The following is an 18,972-nucleotide window of genomic DNA, read 5'->3' as shown; positions in this document are numbered from 1 at the left end:
GGAAGGAGAGAAGCATGTGGAGGTTTGATGGATCGTGACACAAATTTTTTGATATTATTGTAGAGTTGGGGTGTTTTTTCAGTTGGATTCCTCGAGCAGCTAACCATGTGGCTAACATGTTAGTGATACAAAGAGCCAATCAATTGATTTCTTTTTCAAGGGATTTTTATCCTCTTAAGCTTTTAAGTTCGTATTTGTAACCACTTATGGACTTGTATTTCCATTAATATCTATAGTAGATAGTTTTTTCTTGCTTTTGATTAGAGTTATGTAGTGGTTGGGATTAGGGGAAAGATTTCTCATCTTTCTATATATTTACTTAATCTATGATAATAAAATGTTTGTTTTTCATTAAAAAACTTATTGTATCATGAATGGCACTAATTATATAATGTGTGTGTGTGTGTATATATATATATATATATATATATGTCTCAAGATATGTTAAGATCTAAGATGCAGGTCATGCCTATCATTTTACATTAAAAAAAGTATTATATTGCGTCTCACAAGTTTTTAATAATTATGATAACATTTTTATTTGAGAAAAATGAAGATCTTATACTTAAAATAAGAAATATAGACAATATAAATATATTTATATAATAATGTCAATACAAACTAATTATTTTCTGGAATTATTTGTATTGGTAACCCAAATCCTACAAACTTAAGCTTTTTGAAAAATTGGTTGTTTAATATGGTATCAAAGTCTTGTTTGGTAGGAGTTTATATGTTTGAACCTCACTGGATGTTTATTTCCTCACTTTATTAAGCCCAAAGGAGGCTGTTTGTGGTTTGTATATTTTGCGGTGTGTGCTTATGTGTCTCTCCATGTGCAAGTATGAAGTTGCATGTAAGGAAGGGTGTTGGAGTGCATGATATATATTGTGAATCTAAATCCTGCAAACTTAAACTTTAAGAAAATTGGTTGTTTAACAATTTGATTATGTACATTTTATTTGTATTTTATTACAACATCCTTGTTTTCCTAAGACTAACCTTTTCCATAGATCTTATAAACCATAAATTTGCTCATTATGCATGGATGAGTAAGAACAATAATATTTTATGGATTTCACACAAGTTCCTCTTCTTTTCTTTTTCAGGACTGGGTTCCCAAGCAGAATCATTTGCCCTCAAATCTTGGCTAATGATTCATTTTGACATAAACCTATCCACAGTGTGTACTGATTTTCTGTTGTTTATTTTTATTTTTTTATTTAATTTTTCCTCACAAATCTTGGGACATAACAAGAAAGAAAAAGGCTTGATGAATATGCCTATGAAGTTGGAGCCTTGGGTTGTGTTCAGTATTTTTCACACTACATTTTTCAAACAGAACCCCAAATAGTCAATCTTCTTTTATTTTGGAAGGATGTGTATGGTTTGGAGTTCAGATCCGAAGAGCAAAAAATTGGAGGGAGAAGACCTGAAGAATTTGGTGGGCTTTTCCATAGAAAAATATGCACTTAATGTGGATATATATATATATATATATTCGAATACAGATGTTTGTAGATATGCACAACCCTAGTCAGCCATATGGACATAGAAATCTCATAATCTGTTTGAAGCATATACTTCAGTTACAATCTTCGACTTCTAACATTCTCATGTGTTGTCTCTTAAAATCTCCTTGAGTAGGATTCTATATTGCTGATTTATTTTCTGAAATTTAATTTTTTTCTATTCAGTCACTTGTCGTCATTCTTACCTGTAGGTTCTCATCATGGACAAACGTACGATTAAAGTAATGTCTTACTCATGCAAGATGGCAGATATCACAGAGGAAGGAGTCTCATGTAAGAAAACCAAAGGCCATTCTCTAAAAGCTTAAATTTCCACTTTTTCTCCATAAATGCGGGTTTGGTGTTCTTGCCCGAACAATTCCACTTTGTTCATTGTGATGAAACAGTACAATATAACAAACAGTGCATCAATAGATCAATATTCTCATGGCCACCTGTTTTCAAATGTGCTTTTTTTTTTTGTTCTTTTAAATAATGATTCTAGCTATCTTTAGCATAAACTGTTGCATCATATTGTTTTCACTAATTTCTGTCAATGAGCAACACATCGTCAATACTTTTGGATTCATTAAGACATCTCTGAAGTGATTTATTTATTTATTTATTAAAAAAAATCCTGGAATCGGGATCATCTGCTTCATAATGGAAGCCATTTGTTGCTTTGAACTTATGGTCTTGGTTTTCTGGTCATGGTCATTGTACTTACTGAAAGTCAAGTAATTGATACTTATAAAAGATTATGAGCTAAAGAGACTAAGGTATTCCAATAGCAAGGTGCTTGGGGTATATCTAAATTTACCCACTCAAATGGAAAGTAGGACATGAAATGACTATAAAGAAACAGGAATTAAAAAAATTCTAGGTTGTGCCAAATTTTAAGTAAACATAAATAATGTAGAAACAAGGATAAATAGTATTGATAGAAGAAAGAGAGAAGGATGAGGGGTCCTTCTCACAAAATACAAAACCTGATTGAAGTACGAATATACTCCACTATACAAGGAGAAACTAAAACATAGGCATACACAAAATAACATAGAAACTAAAAACTCCTCTCAATGTTATCCACCCTCTATGAATTACAAATCGAAAGCCAACTTAGTTGAATAACATTAAATGGAACTCCTTTTAAAGTGACGGAACAAGAGACCTAGAGGGAAGAGTAGAAATGAAGTAGATCCCACAATGTCTTTTCTGATCTCCATCTTTCCTTAAAAATCCTAGTATTTCTCTCTTACCAGACAATCCGAAGAATAGTGAGGCAAGCGATTTGCCAAAGAGTCTTGCCTCTCAATGAATTCCCCGATCCTCTAAAGAGATGATCATCATATCTCCGATACTCCTAAGCAACACCCAAACCATATTGGCTAAACTGAAGAGCTTATGCCAAAGCCCCCTAAGCTAATAGACAATGTAGAAAAAGATGGTTGATTGATTGCCCACTTTCTTTGCATAAAATGTACCAATGTGGATTAAGGGATTTGTAGGGTCTTTTCACTTGTACTAAGTCATTGGTATTTACCTTCTTGTGCACCACTAACTAAACAAAGGCCGTGACCTTTGAAGGGGCTTTTAATTTCCAAACAAAATTAGTTGGAAAGAAAAGGATTGGATTTGATGACTTGGACAAGACTAAAAAGAAAATTAGTAAACATAAATAATAAGCTTGAAAGAAATAATTTAGAAGCTTGACAAAATAGATGGTTTAAATTTATCTTTCATATAACTTTTTCATCCTATCAAAATAACACATTTATGCAATACGGTTTTTTTTTTTAATTTTTATTTTATTTTATTTTATTTTTTATTTTTAAAATCACAAACAACCATTTCATTTCAAAGAAGGATGAGGCATCTTTCCATGATATAAAAATGAAGAAAACCTCTAAACAAGAAAACCAAAATAAGGTGCACAACTATGAGGGAGATTTCTAAAAGAACAGTTGAGAATAGCTTAAAGAAATTGAAAAAAAAAAAAAAACAAAATTCTACAAAAGATACTAAAAGCTTTGCTCCTTATTTGGTTATAAGTCTACTGCTTGATGAGCTAAGCAAGGAGTCTAGGAAAAGGAACATCCCAATTCTATTTAGGTATAAAAAGTTTGGTGAAGCCACTCTTCAAGCCTCTTTCCTTCTTGGATACCAATGAAATGACGAAGAATCTCTCTCCAGTGCAAGGTTAGGACTCAAGAGGCCTCTATAAGAGCTAGAATCCTAGTTTCAATAGCATGACCCTTGTTTGTAGGTTTTGAAAAGGCTTTTAGCACTGCACCAAGATGATCCCTGAGCATCCACCAGTCCTTAATTGCCCTAGGTTCCCCAAAGAGCATTTGTCAAATTTAGCTTGATACAACCCTCATGAGGTGGTAATAGAGTAGGAAATATTTCCTTATCCATTCTCTTAAACTTGGCCACTAGGTTTTAATCTAGCAAAAGAAGGCTTAAAAGAGTCCTAACATGGGCCTCACTACCTGAAGCTTGTAGAGAAGAGGATAAATAAAACAAATCCTAGACTTCCTCTTTGTTCTTCACTTATTATAAAAAATCCTTGCATTCCATTCTCATGAGATGTCCCAAATCAAAATAAGGCTAGAAATGTTTTGTAGAAAACTTCATGTAATATCAAACATCTTCTCCACACTTTTGGGAGGAATCCAATTAACCTTTGTGAGATAACGGGTCCAAACAATCTATGACCCAAAATGAGGCTAGTGGACAATGCAGAAAGAGTGAGCCATAGTTTCTCCTGTCCTCATACACAACACATCATTCTAATTGAGGGCTTTGTAAATCCTTTTCATTGAATCATATCACTGGAATCAACACTTTTTTCACCACAAGCCATACAAATGCTTTACTTTTTAGGAAGGACTTTAGATTTCCAAATTTCTTGTTTGAAAATGTTGTGGTGATAATTTACAGTCAAATCTTTCTTTCTAGTCTTATCCTACATTTTTGATTCATCTCCAACTTTCCCTGCAAATTTTGTTTGGAAGTCTCAAGTCCCTTTTAAGGTCAAGTCCTTTGTCTGGTTATTGGCACACAAGAAGGTAAATACTAATGACTTGCTACAGTTGAGAAGACCCTACAAAGCTCTCAGTCCTGATATCTGTAAGTTGTGTATGGAGCATGGAGAATTAGCAAATAATCTCTTCTTAGATTGTCCTTTGACGATGGGGTTGTGGCACAGGTTATTTCGTATAGCCAAGATGGATTGGGTCCCCCCCAAGGAGTATTTTTGACATGATGACCATTAATTTTAAGGGATTGGGAAGATCTAAGAGAGGAATAGTATTGTGGCAATCTGCCTGTATTGCTTTAATTTGGGTTGTGTGACGAGAAAGAAATGCTAGGATATTCGAGGACAAGGCAAGGAATTCAGAGGCTCTATGGGACACTATTCACTTCCTTGCTTCTTTTTGGGCTTCTTGCACCACAACTTTTAAGGGCATTCCTCTTAATTTGGTTCAACTAGATTGGCTAGTGGTGTGTAGCTCCAAGGGTGTGGGTTAGTAAGGAGAGGTTGCTTTTTGTAATTACTACATAGCTTTTTGCTTTTGGTATTCAATTTGTTTAGCTTTCATTTGTGGGAGGATTCCTCATCCTTCTTTTGTATTTCCTATTTTCTAATTCAATATAATTCATTGTTGTTTCCTATAAAAAAAAATGTTGTGGTGATAAATGAAATTTCTAGTAAGGGTACGAGGAAGAGGAAAAATAAAATTGCAAAAACAGGGGAATCTCTTGTCCTCACTGCCTCAAAGAGATTTGGGTATCGAAGATGAAAGAGTGGATCATGATGCCATGTATCTTCTTAAAAACAGACTTTTGTTCCATTGCTCACAAAACAACATGCAAAACAAGAGACATTAAAGAAACATTAAAAGAATAGCCTTCCAATGGCAAGGACAATGGTGCAATTACCCAAAAATACATTTGCATCCTGATTCACTTAGATGTGACTGTAGAAATTCAAAATGATCAGCATTGCTCTCCATAGAAAACCTCCATAGTTGCTTCCTTAAGAGGGCTCTATTCTTCAGAGATATCCTACATACACCCAAACTGCCAGTACTTTCAGGATATTGAGCTCCTCTTCTCTCTGTTATTATACTCAGAATATTAACTGCAATCCTAAAAAGAAAAGGAGAAAGTGGATCACCTAATTTTAGGTCCCTAAAGGCCTTAAATGATCCTTTGGTGCACTCTGTTCATTAGCACAACAAAACTGAGGTTACGTACCCATAGATGCAAGACATCCATCTTCTCCTGAGATCCTTTTGTTCTAGATCATGCAACATAAAAGTTCACTCTACATCATCAGAAGGTTTTTGAAATGAATCTAAAAAACAATCTTTTTTTGTTCTTGGTTTTTGGATAAAAACAACCATTTCATTGTATTGAAATGCTAAATACAAATAAGGATGAGAAATCCTTTTGACAAGTACAAACACTTACTGACAAAGTCTCATAGAAATGGAAAATAGGTGATGCTAGTCCAAAAGGGAAAATCTATTTGTATAGTTCAAACTATTTAGGACACCACTCACTATAATTCATGGAGTTAAAAAATGTCCAATGAAAGAAACCCAATGTCTTACTCCACACTTTGCTAATGCAATTGCTGCATGATTGTCTAAGTGAGGAATCTAACAACATAAGGAACATCCTAACAAGAAATATCAATATTTTGGCACAACCACCAATCAAACTTCCACAACCCTTATCCTTTCCTATTCACCCATGATACAACAATAGCAAATCTTCTTGTACTAGGAGATTGGAGGGGCCTAAAGCTTTTATTGAACCCCCAGGTCTGCTTATTTAGAATATGTTGTTATCATAATATCAAAGTAGTCCTAAGTTATCATCCAATTTTTAGTTACATAGGGTTACCCCAAGAACACCTATCAATATTTAGTTTAACAAAACTCATGAAAGGTGGTAATTGTTCAAGAAGTGTCATTAGTCAATCTTGTGGTTCTGCACACTAGGTTCCAATCTAGAAAAACAAGGTTTCTAGGGCAGTGTTTGCAAAAGTTTCACTAGCAAAAGTCCAAAGGAAAGAAAAAAAAGAGGTAAAACATCCCAAATTTCATCCAATGATCTCCACCCATCCTAAGAAATCTTGGCATTCCTTTCCCGCCAAATAGTTCAAATCAAAGTGAGATGTGCCAAAGAGTCCTACCTAGAGGAAGTCTCCCTAGACACTTAAAGGATCGATCAACATCTTGTCCACCCTTCGAAGTTTGACCCAGTCAGTCCTGTAAGTCTGAGCAACAAACATGACAAGCCCTTCTTTTCTTGAGCGTCTCTTCTCATTAAACACTTCATTAGCCACTAAGATCATATCCAGATGTTGTCTATCCTCACAAATTCTCCTGGAAGAGGCACCTTCCTATGGTCTAGAGCAGGTAGTGAGTGGTCCAGCTGGGTAAAGTGACAATCTTAGTTACTCCTAACTATCACATTGGTTCCGTGCCATTATCTTCCTTGCAATTATTTGTTTGTGAGAAGTTTAGCATGAAATTAGCAAATAGGAAGATTCATGACTTAGATGACAATTGCAAATAGGAAGATTCATGTATAGGCCTTTTGTCCTTTTTGTATAGTCCTCCTTGTTTAGTGGAGGTTTACTTGATTTTTGGTCAGGTTTGTAAATCATGGGGAGGACTTCTCATCCTTCTCATGTTTTTCTCTTTTAATACAATTGTTTGTTTTTGATCAAATAAAAAAAAATGACTTAGATGACAATTGGATAGGAATGGGTTACAAGATAATAAAAAAAGCATACCTTTCATAGGTTAAACTACAAGTGAATCTGTGGAATGCATGGGATGTTACTAATATTTAACTATCTTTTTCCAAAAAGGATATATTAATGTTTACATTTTAATATAGTATGATATTTTGTCATAGAATACAAAAGAAACTTACTTAACCTAGATGAAAACCCTAAGTCTTTTATTTTTCCCTTCAAACAATAAAGATTCACAGTGGAAAGATGGAAGCCTTGGGCAATTTGTGCCTGAATTATATTTATTGATTTCCTTTTTACAAATCCTAAGAATGAAAGAAACATTGATATAATTGAATTGTCGAATTAATCCATATTATCATCAAATGTATTAGGCACGTCCTAAACATATTAAGAAGAAGAAAAAATTCCTTGTACACCACTAGGGTAGGGTCAACAATGAGAGGAGCCTAGCCATTTTTTCACGACATGAATTCCTTGTACATTCTTTTGTGATATATCTTTTTTGTACATATCTCCTTGTATAGCGAAGGTTTTTAGTGTTTAGATCAAGTTTGTATAATTGTGGAGAAGATTCTTCATCCTTCTCATGAACTTTTTATACATAATTAATGCATCTTTTGTTTTTGATCCAAAAAGAAAGAAAGAAAAAAAAAAAATTAAAAACAAGGAAAGGATTATTTTAGAGAGACCAAAAAAGCATTAAATTGAGGATGGAAATAAAAAATGGAAAATAACTTATTGATGGGCTTTTTTTTTCTCTGATGGAAGTTGCCTTGAAGGAGACAACAAATTCACCTATATATGTTCGGTTATCTTTGCATCAACTTTTTTAATTCTAAAGATTTCCTTTAGTGGTCACAAACTTATGTCACATTCTAATCATGCAATTCAATGAAATAGCTATTGGTTTAGGGAAATAACCTTACAACAAAGACAAAACTTATTGTTCATCAATATCAATTTCAAAAGATAACTAAAATAAGTAAGCAAGAGTAATTGTATAATACAATTTCATTGGTAATATGATGGGTTAAGATGAAATAGTATCAAATGTGGAAGTTAAACAAAATATGTAGACAAGATTGGCTATATAACACAATTTCATTAATAATATAATGAGAAATAACACATCAATTTCCATAGTTATATTAACAGGTGCAATGGTATTGAATATAGAAGATGGAAAAAATATGTAAACAAGAGTGATTGTATAGCACAATTTCATTAATAATATTATGAGAAATAAAACATCAATTTACAATGTAATGGTATCAAAGATAGAAGATGGACAAGACATGTAAACAAGAGTGATTGTATAACACAATCTCATTAATAATATTATGAGAAATAACACATCAATTTCTAAAGTTATATTGACAAATGAGGCACTTGAGGCTTGGCTTAAGTAGCATGGTTTTGGTTGGTGATGTGGGAGGGGAAAACTTGAGTCTCAAGGATTAAAAAAAAAAAAAAAGTGACTAATGAAAAAAAGTTTATATTGATAAATATTAAATCCTGTATTTAAGTATCATAAAGAATTAGTCTTGTAATAAAGCTTCCTTACAAGTCTTCCAAGGTTTGGGAAGGAGTGGAGGAGAGGTTTCAGAAAAGGCTTGCTTTGTGGAAGCGATAGTGTCTCTCAAAAGGTGGAAGACATACTCTGATTAAGAGCACCTTATCTAGCTTACCGATTTACTATGTCTCTTTTTGTCATCCCTAAGAGGGTAGTGGTTAGACTGGAAAAGATACAAAGGGATTTCCTTTAGGGTGGGGGAGTTTTGGTTAATAAGCCCAATCTATTGAGTTAGTCGGTTGTTTGCTTGGAAAAAGTGAAAGGGGGATTGAGTTTTAGAAACCTTTTGACCTTCCATAAGGCCCTTTTGGGAAAGTGGTCTTGGGGATTTGCGACTGAAATAGATCCTCTTTGGAAATGGGTAATTGTTGGCAAGTATGGGTAAGAAGATGGGGGTTGGTGCACGAAAAGGGTGAGAAAGAGGTATGGAGTGGGGGTATGGAAGGCAATTGGAAATGGTTGGGAGGCTTTCAAAGTTAAAACACGTTTCAAGGTTGGTTTTGGGAATAGGGTGAAGTTATAGAAGGATAGATGGTGTCGGAATTCATCTTTGAGGGATGCTTTCTTGGATCTTTTTTTTTTATAGCTTCCTCTAAAAATGCTTGGGTGGTTGATGTTTGAGATGGTTGTAGTTGGAATCCTAGGTTTTTTGGACAGTTGAATGATTGGGAGTTGGAGGAAGTAGATAACTTCTTTGGAATGTTGCATGATCAATCTCTCTCTTTGGATTTTGTGGACATATTGGTGTGGGTGGATACAAAAAATGGTGTTTTTTCAGTTAAGTCCTACTCCTCCTTGGCTAGTAGGGGAGCAGAACCTTTCCCTCATGGTACAGTTTGAAATTCTTGGGCTCCTATTAGAGTTAGCTTCTTTTCTAGGGAGGCAACTTGGGTAAAGATTTTGACTCAAGATCAACTCAAAAAGAGGGGTTGGAAGATGCCTAATAGATTCTACATGTGTAAAGAAGAAGAAAAAATGAGTGATCATATTCTACTTTATTGTCTGAAAGCTTGTATTTTGTGGCAACTGATTTTTGCTTATTTGATGTATAGTGGGTGATGCACTCTTCAGTGAGAGTGCTTTTGAGTTGGGGAGACTCTTTTGTTGGTAGAAAAAGAAAAAAGGCTTGGAAAGTTGCCCTTTTATGCCCTTTTATGCCCTTTTTTGACCATTTAGAGGGAAAGAAATAGGAGAACCTTTGAAAATTGTGAAAGTTTAGACCAAACTAATAAGTGCTCCTTCTTGTGTCTATTTTGGGATTGGGTTAGATTGTACATAAGGGATGGTTCTCTATTGATGCTAGATTTTGTGGATTGGTTAGGTTCTTTATAGGGTGTGGTTGCTAGTTTATGCGCACTCACGCCGTTTTGCTTATTGGTTGACTTGTATACGTGTGTATACTTTTTACTTTTTAATACAATTGCTTTTACCTATCAAAAAAAAAAAAAAACAAAGCTTTCTTGAAAGTAATTTCAGTATAGAAAAGATATTTTTTTAATATGAAGAGTGCCTTAGGGGAATTGAAGTCTGAGAAAGAAAGTCCTTTGTTTTTTTTATGGTGTGGGGGAGGGGGGGTTAACATAAAGAGTTGGATAAAGCTTCTTCAATGTGTAGATTTCAGTATGAAAAGAGAGATTTTTCAATATTAAGAATGTCTCAGGACATTACAGGTTTGAGAAAGAGAGTTTTTTTTTTTTTTTTTGTGTGGGTTGGGGGAGTGTTTTGGTGTGGGGAAGGAGAACAACCGGATTTGTTGTCTACTGTGTATATTTGAAGCTTGGTATATTGCGATGTCTTTGAAGCTAGGAATTATTATATTTTTTTTTTTTTGATCAGAAACAAAGAAGATTATATTAATAAAAGAACAAATACATGAGAGAAAAAGAGACAAAAGAAAGAAAAAAACCAAGGGAAGGATGAGAGGTCCTTCCTACACAAATACCAAAGAAACACCCAACAATAGAACTCTAAAACAAAAGAAACCCCAACAATCTTCAAACTCTTGAAACGCAAACCCCAATCCAATTGAGTTGTAGAATGCTTAGAGGAACTCCTCTAAAAGCTTCAGTACAAGAAGCCCAAAGAGAAGAATAAAACCGGATCAAATCCCAAACCGTCTCTTCCGTTCTCCCTTTATCCTCAAAAATCCTGTTGTTTCTTTCTTGCCACACCATCCAAATCAAAGTAAGGCAAGCAATTTGCCAAAGCGTCTTGCCTCTTAATGATTTCCCCAAGCCTTTAAAAGAAATAACCAACATGTCTTCAAGGCTCCTTGGAGGGACCCAAATCATACCTACTAGATTGAACAACCTGTGCCAAAGTCCAATGGTAACGGGACAATGAAGGAAAAGGTGATCAACCGACTCTCCATTTCCTTTGCAAAGAATGCACCATTGAGGACAAAGGGCTTTGTAGGGTCTTCTCAATTGCAACTTGTCATTAGTGTTTACCTTCCCATGAGCTACTAACCAAGCGAGAGCCTTAACCTTTGAAGGGACTTTTGAGCTCCATAAAAACTTGGTCGGAAGGAACATTAAAGGACTTGAAACTCTTGACAAGGCATATATTGGAAGAGCAATATAGTTTTAAAAAACCTGTGAATAACTGAGTTTCAAATAGTTTCCTAAAGAACTAATAACTGCTCATTATCAAAAGGTATTATTGGAAGAGCAACAGCAACCCAAGTATTTTAACAATGGATTATTCCTAATGTCTCACAATCCTAACCATTTCTCCTTAAATATCATGACTCTCACTGTCTCACATAACTCCTTAAAAAATTAGCACAATAGTAGCAAGCTGTAAGATGAAGTTCTAGTGGCCTAAGCTTATTGAGAGAGTGTTGAGATGTGGATTCCTTGCACATCATTATAATCAAATTATATTTAATTCTAAATAGTGTGTGTGTGTGTGTTTTTTTTTTTAATATATATAGACCTTTTTTCGCTTTTCTTTTCTCATCTTCAAATGTATCAAATTTCTATTTCTCTGTGCAGTGGTGGAAGATATATACAAGCGAAGGCAGCCATTGCCCTCAATGGACGCAATATACTTCATACAGCCAACCAAAGAGAAGTAATATAGTGTTCTTTGTCACTGTTAATAGCGACTTTCTTAGTTCTAATACAAATTCAGTAAAACTCTCTCTCTCTTTCTCTCTCTGTGTTTTTTGTTGGTGAAGAGTCTTATTTTTTCTAAAGTTCATTCTTTTCTGAGTTATTTTACATTATAGCAGATTGTGGTTCTGTCATAAATTTGAACTTCTGAAAGTTTCCCCTTGTTCTTCTGTTTGATCTTTACCTCATAGAGAACTGGAGCTCCTGAGATCACTTATAGTTTCTGGTGATAAAATTTGGAAGCAAGTTGAGAGAGTGCGAATTATGTTTGCACATAAGTTACAACTTGTTCCTTGACTAGTTGCTTCACAGAAGTCACAAATACTAGAATAGGTGGATTCCTGAAGTTCCCCGAATTTTTGAATGAGATATTTTCCTACTATTTGAGCCTTGACAACTTTTACCAAGCCTATTGCTAATTTATTTAGGAATGTTGTCACCATAAAATGGACAACTTAACTAATCCCTAATATATTGAAGAAGTAGTCTTTTTTATCAGAATTGTACTGAGGAAATATGACCACAGTGAATAAGCAAAGGCGTGTTAAAGGAAAAGGGAATCCAACATCTGTTAGCTCTTGCACTTGATGCTTATGCATGGATGTGCAGATCAATTGTTTTCCTCTGTAAGTAACACACATTTGAAGGGGAAAATGAAATGAGTGAGGGCTGTAAAAACAAGCATTCTTAATTCAAATATATTTTTCTTTGAATACTAGCCTTTCAGTCGGACCTTACAGATTCTGGAATAACAGAAGGATGGGAGAGGTAGCTCAGTAATGGAGAATGTCAATTAATGTGTCTTCCTCTTAGCATGAAGGTCCCTTCTGAAACCAAAATGTTTCCCCATATAATATGACATTATCATGTTTGCAACACAGGAATTTTCTACAAAGAGAAACACATGTGGAAAAATGGAGGATCATCCCCCCACCATGGGCCATACCAGAATTTGACATATGTTCATTGACCCACATCATAGCTGATGTTGTACAAAGAGAACTCTTTTAACATAATTAAATTCCATGGACAGTGTTGAGATTTTTACCTTGCTGAACGTTTGGATGTTGTATATATTTGCTAGATGATCAAGTGTCAGGTTCCAGAGGAATTCTCCAGTCTCTTTACCACTAAGGCCTTATGCCTAATTTCAAGGTTGATTATATTCGATACAGGAGGTGTATTCATATCATACTGTGTGCAATATAATCACCTAGGTCAATGAGAAATAAAAGATGAAGTCTAGTAGATACTGAAATTTCATATCCAGGTCTTGGTTACTTCTGTTCCTTCAATTGCATGGAATTCTTTGTTGGTAAGCCATGAATCAATTTTTCTTTTGTTGACTGTCTTGTTTACAAACCATGGACCATACTTGTAATCATTTTGTTTCCTGCCAATAGTGAATTTAACTGATATGAAAATCAAACCTTATAATTTAGAAATAAAATGGTGCAAATTTTATAATTGGTGCAATATACAAGATCCTATATTCTGAACTCATGTGGTATTATTAATTTCTTATAAAGAATATTATATTCACTTCCCTTTTCTGCATGACCCTCAAATCTCATACTTTAATGTAATTCCACTAAATCTTCCAGTAGGTTTTCAATTTGCAGCCTATGAAGATGATTGACTTTTTGATGTCTTTACACGATGTTTATGATTTTGCATGAATTTGATTTTTGTTTTTCACTGAATTGTTCATTTTTGTTTCATTTTTCAAATGCTTCTTCACCAACTTTGTAATTGTAATATAGTATAATTTTATAGAATTGCTATTATGAAAGTTAAATATGTTTTGTATTCTTTTGAGCTTGTGCACGGTGATGAGGACCTTTTTTTCTGACTAATGCTGTATCTCTTTCTCTCTGCTGTTTTCTTTTTCCTTTTTCTCTTTTTCATTCATTTGCAGTGTTATCATGTTCTTGTCTGACATGTCTGGAAGGACGCCCTTATACAAGAAGTATGTTAAGTATCCATATTTTTTCCCCAATTTGGTATTCCTATGATTTCATCTCCTAGAAGTTTCAACTAATTTTCTTATGTTTTTTTTTTTTTTTGTATTTTTCATTTCAGAGCCTTTGTTTTCTTCAGTTCACCAATTTCGAGAGAATTGGTTAATCTCATCAAGAGGGATGCACTTGTGTTACCTCGCATAGGTGCACTTAGAGAGGTTATAATTCTTTTGTTTTCTTATGGCTTGTTTTGGGATTGATAATTGTGTTGAGTAGTTTACATATGGTCATTTTTACCAGGATAAAAATTGCATATGGTTAAAATTAGCTTACTTCTTTTGCTGGTTGAAAACTTATGAGTACAGACTGATAACTTTCTCATTTGGATAACTTGCAGATGAATTTAGAGTATTTCGCTATAGATAGCCAGGTACATGCTACTTCCATGAACTTGTTGAATTCTATGCACAACTCTTTTGGAATGTGCTCTATAAGTCCGGTTATGGTTTCATATTTTTTGTCTTTTTTTCTTGTTTCCATTAAAAAAAAGGAAAAAGGAAACAGAAATGACGATGGTCTTTAAACATTGGATTTTCTTTAACACTATATCTTTGTTGCTAATGGCTAAAAATGATTTTTGTTCTAGTAGTGAAATTTGGAGTGAGTTCTTTGACACACACAACATGATCAATAATAACATTCATCAACTTCCACAGTTTCATAATTGGAATCTTTTCCATCTTCTGCAACTGGATGCAAAGTCATGGCAATTATGAATCTTTTTAAGAGCTTATTTCCTGTTTGTTTTCTAACATGAGAACGGTATTTGGTTTAAAAGGCTATTGAACATTAGTCATGTGGTAAACTGGAAATATCTAAAATTCCTTTAGTTTATCTTATCTTTAAATTTCTTTTCCATAAGGGTTTTGTCACTGATGATGAGAGGGCTTTAGAGGAACTTTTTGGGGATGAGGAGAATTCTCGCAGAGGTGATGCATGTTTGAATGTGATGGCCACCCGTATTGCTACAGTTTTTGCCTCATTGCGGGTATGTATTTCAAGATTTCTAATTGTTGATTCACATTGTATTAAGATATTTCTGAAGCATATGTGTGTTCGAATTTCAGGAGCTTCCTTTTGTGCGCTACCGTGCCGCCAAGTTCCTTGATCCAACCACAGCAACAACATTTCGTGATCTAATTCCTACAAAGCTTGCTGCTGCAGTATGGAACTGTCTTTTAAAATATAAAGAAACCTTTCCTAACTTGCCTACTACCGAAACATGCGAGTTGCTCATTTTGGACAGATCTGTAGATCAGGTTTTCCCTCTCTCACATTCACTGATTATGATTTGGTTCACGGATTGTCTATTTTATATGGGCTGACAATGACCAACTTACATTTTTAGATTGCACCTATCATACATGAATGGACCTATGATGCCATGTGCCATGATTTACTAAATATGGAAGGAAATAAATATGTCCATGAAGTAAGTCTTTTCCAAATTTTATTTATGCTTTTGGATTTGATATTGTTTTTCCTTTAGCTGTGTGTGTTGAGGAATTATTCTTTTTTAGGTTCCAAGTAAAACAGGTGGTCCACCAGAGAAAAAAGAAGTCCTTTTGGAGGATCATGATCCTGTCTGGCTTGAGCTCCGCCATGCACATATAGCAGATGTATGCCTTATGTTTTTAGACATCCATACATGTAAATGCACATGCATGTTCAATTTGTACATAAATCATGTAAATTTTCTTTGGCCATTGACCACCTTGTCAGGCTAGTGAGAGGTTGCATGAGAAGATGACCAACTTCATATCAAAAAATAAAGCTGCACAAATCCAACATGGTTCAAGGTCAGTGTAACTTTGCTCTTTGAGGATCTGTTATTATCCAATTCAAGTGATTTGATGGCATTTGAAATGCTGTATATCTCATTGAAGTTATTTAGTTCATTTTGATTGTCCACCAATTTTAAAGAAATGCTCCGGGCCTTCCTTATTTGCATTACTCTTTTGGAATATCATTCTAGTCAATTCCTTGATGCCTAAGCCATTGAAAATATGACAAGACACAGGACAATGTTTATGAAAACTTATAGCTAAAAAATCTCTGCAGCAACTATTTTACTTTGATTGAGTTTCTGCCCTAAGTGGATAATAGCTTTTGGGAATTTGAGAAAGAGTAACTAAAAAGTTTTTTCTTTCCTGATAGGTTCAGTCCAGTGGGGTGTTGTAATGCTAAAATGGAGATTATGGAACTACGTGTCATAATCTTTGCAATAATATTTTTTGTTCAGAAACAAATTAATTTCTTGACTGGAAACAAACTAATCTTTGCAGTAACATGGCTAGAGATTCCTTTTTATAGTTGACAAAAAAATATAAAAGAAGAGATGTCTCAGTTTAGGGGGATGGTAGGAGGATTAGGTTTTAACAGGATCTGTGGTTTACGCCTTGTTTCCTGCTTTGTACACCATTGCCAATTCTAAGGATGCTTGGGTAGCAGAAGTTTGGGAGGTGGGAGGTGTTGGACATTGAAGCCCTTGATTTTCAGAAATTTCCAAGATTGGGAGGATGATATGGTTGAAGCTTTTCTCATGTAGATCCAAGACACAGTGGTTTAAAGAGAGTTTGAACAAGCTGGTTTGGAAATTAAATAAGGGAGGGAACATCTCTGTAAAATCCTACCATACTTCTTTGGAGATCCTTTGCCTGTCAAAGAAGTTTAGGGTTCTCAGGCTCCTTCAAAGGTGGCTTTCTTTGTTTGGGAGGTGGTTTGGGGAAAAACAATTATGGCATTATATCAATGAAGGAGGAGAAGAAGGGCTGTAGCTAACTACTGTTTAGGTAAAAGAGTGATGGGGAATCGACTAATTGTATACTTATACATTGTGGTGCAGCTTGTTTGGTCTTTGGAACCTATTATTCTTGCTCTTTAATGTGTTATGGATGTTGCCTTACATGGTGAAAGATGTCTGGCTAGGAGGGCATGGGGACTTTCTGGCGAAATAACACAGAAAAGCTTGGAGGCTAGCCCTATTATGTTTGTTCTTGAAGAACTTTTGAAGATTTGGAGAAATCCATTCATCTGTTAAAGGATTCTTTATTTGAACATTTTTTTCTTGGTTTAGATTTTGTGTCAAGGTGGAATGCTCATCCGTGTATAATTTTGTGGATTAGGTAGGGTCACACTCGTGTAATTTCCTTTTTCTCACCCTTTGGAAACTTTTATATGCTTTCTGTGTACTTTGGTTCTGCTCTTATTTGAGGGGCATTTTTAATAGATTATTCTTTTTCTTATATATAAAAAAAGATCTATGGGGTTTTGTTTCGTATGGTTGGTATCTGCTGTGCAATAGCATTACATGGAATCATTCTGTTTGAAAGAAAAGAAAGCTAAGTTTTCTCTAATATACAGGTAGTGTTATATAATTTATATATCAACTTTATGTTCAATCACATTGACTAATGCATGGCTGAGTGCTTTTAAATTACAAAATATAAAAAATGAGCTACCAATAATTGCAGTTATCAATTCCAGTAACAAATAATTTTTTTTTTTGATAAGTAAGCATAGATTGTATTAAAGGGCAAACCGCCATAAAGCATACAGGGAGTATACAAACGCAGCCACACCCCAAAAAACAAAAGAAACAAGCAGCCTCAAACCGGCCCTTAAGTGGCCGCTAGCCACTCCAAAAAGACTAAAAGCGAAGAGGACTCCTCTCCCATGTACACTCTAGCCCAACTCCACAAGTTACAAACAAAATAATTTTTGAGTTTTTGTATGTCTAACGAGCCCTCCCTAAAGGCTAATCTATTTCTCTCCTTCCAAACCGTCCAAAAAATACACACCGGTATGGAATTCCAGATTTTTTTCCTCTTTTTCCCCACAAAGGAGCCCCTCCAACTAAGTAATACCTCTAAGACCGTCTCTGGGAACACCTAATGAACCCCAAACAAAGCAAGGATGATATCCCAAAGAACCCTAGCCACTATACAATGTAAAAGAATGTGATTTACATTTTCCTCTTCACAACCACACAAAAAACAGCAATTAGGAAGCTGCCACCCTCGTCTTTGGAGCCTATCCAAAGTGAGGATCTTCCCCCAAGTAGCTTCCCAAGCAAAAAAGGCAGCTTTAGTAGGGACCTTGTCCACCCAAATGCATTTAACCGGGAAGGCGAGGGTATTAGGAGCAGCCAGCAGATTGTAAGCATGTCTGACTCCAAAAATACCTTTACCTCCGCCTCTCCAAACCACCGAATCCTCTTCTTGGGAGATCTTGACGTCCCTCAGCATGTTAAACAAAGCACCTATTAAATCCAGCTCCCAATCATTTGAGTCCCTAGCAAATCTGATGTTCCAACCCCCTTGACCAAGGCTAGAGTCCCAAACCTCGTTGATTGTTGCATTTTTATGCACCGCCAAAGCAAATAACTGAGGGAAAATTCTGGACAGCACCTCATCACCACACCGGTGATCAGTCCAAAATTTTACCTTAGTCCCCTTGCCCACCTTAAAACTTATGTTATCCCAACACCAATTTGCCTCCTTCAAAATCTCCTTCCAAACCCCGACCCCAAACGCCCCGCGAGCTTCATTTGTCCGCCAACCAAGGCCCTCTTGACCATATTTCACCCCAATCACTTTCTTCCAAAGAACATCCTCTTCAAAGGCAAACCTCCAAATCCACTTACTCAATAAGGCTTTGTTGAGGAGATCAATCTTCCGTAAACCAAGCCCTCCATTCTCCTTTTGAGTACACACCACCTCCCAATTGATTAGGTGTATTTTCCTTTCCATTCTCCCCCCTCCCCAAAGAAAGTCTCTTTGCAATTTTTCAAGCCTTTTCGCTACTGACTTGGGCATTCGGAAAAGGGACAATTGATAAATAGGAATGCTGGCCAAAGTGCTCTTGATGAGGGTGATTCTCCCGCCCTTAGAAATGTATTGTCTTTTCCAAAGAGCTAATCTTCTCCTCATTCTTTCTTCCACCCCATCCCACATAGATATAGCCTTGT

The 18,972-nt window shown here is 35.2% G+C and overlaps 1 protein-coding gene across 3 annotated transcripts in view; it reads left to right on the top strand.

Moving 5' to 3' along the window:
• LOC117927831 (SNARE-interacting protein KEULE-like) overlaps positions 1-18,972 on the top strand; it is a 64,595-nt gene that overhangs the window by 22,936 nt on the left and 22,687 nt on the right. For all 3 annotated transcript variants that reach the window (XR_004653409.1, XM_034847521.1, XM_034847522.1), the window contains exons 3-12: positions 1,724-1,805; positions 11,863-11,941; positions 13,901-13,951; positions 14,065-14,161; positions 14,341-14,373; positions 14,866-14,991; positions 15,071-15,262; positions 15,352-15,435; positions 15,524-15,622; positions 15,726-15,802. Coding sequence is in view for 2 of the 3 variants with exons in the window: in XM_034847521.1 (XP_034703412.1) it covers positions 1,724-1,805; positions 11,863-11,941; positions 13,901-13,951; positions 14,065-14,161; positions 14,341-14,373; positions 14,866-14,991; positions 15,071-15,262; positions 15,352-15,435; positions 15,524-15,622; positions 15,726-15,802 (920 nt within the window). In the remaining variant the exon portion in view is untranslated. The remainder of the gene's footprint in view (positions 1-1,723; positions 1,806-11,862; positions 11,942-13,900; positions 13,952-14,064; positions 14,162-14,340; positions 14,374-14,865; positions 14,992-15,070; positions 15,263-15,351; positions 15,436-15,523; positions 15,623-15,725; positions 15,803-18,972) is intronic.

The sequence above is a fragment of the Vitis riparia genome, chromosome 13 (assembly GCF_004353265.1).
Source record: "Vitis riparia cultivar Riparia Gloire de Montpellier isolate 1030 chromosome 13, EGFV_Vit.rip_1.0, whole genome shotgun sequence".
Taxonomy (NCBI): domain Eukaryota; kingdom Viridiplantae; phylum Streptophyta; class Magnoliopsida; order Vitales; family Vitaceae; genus Vitis; species Vitis riparia.
This window is presented reverse-complemented; position numbering and strand designations above follow the sequence as displayed.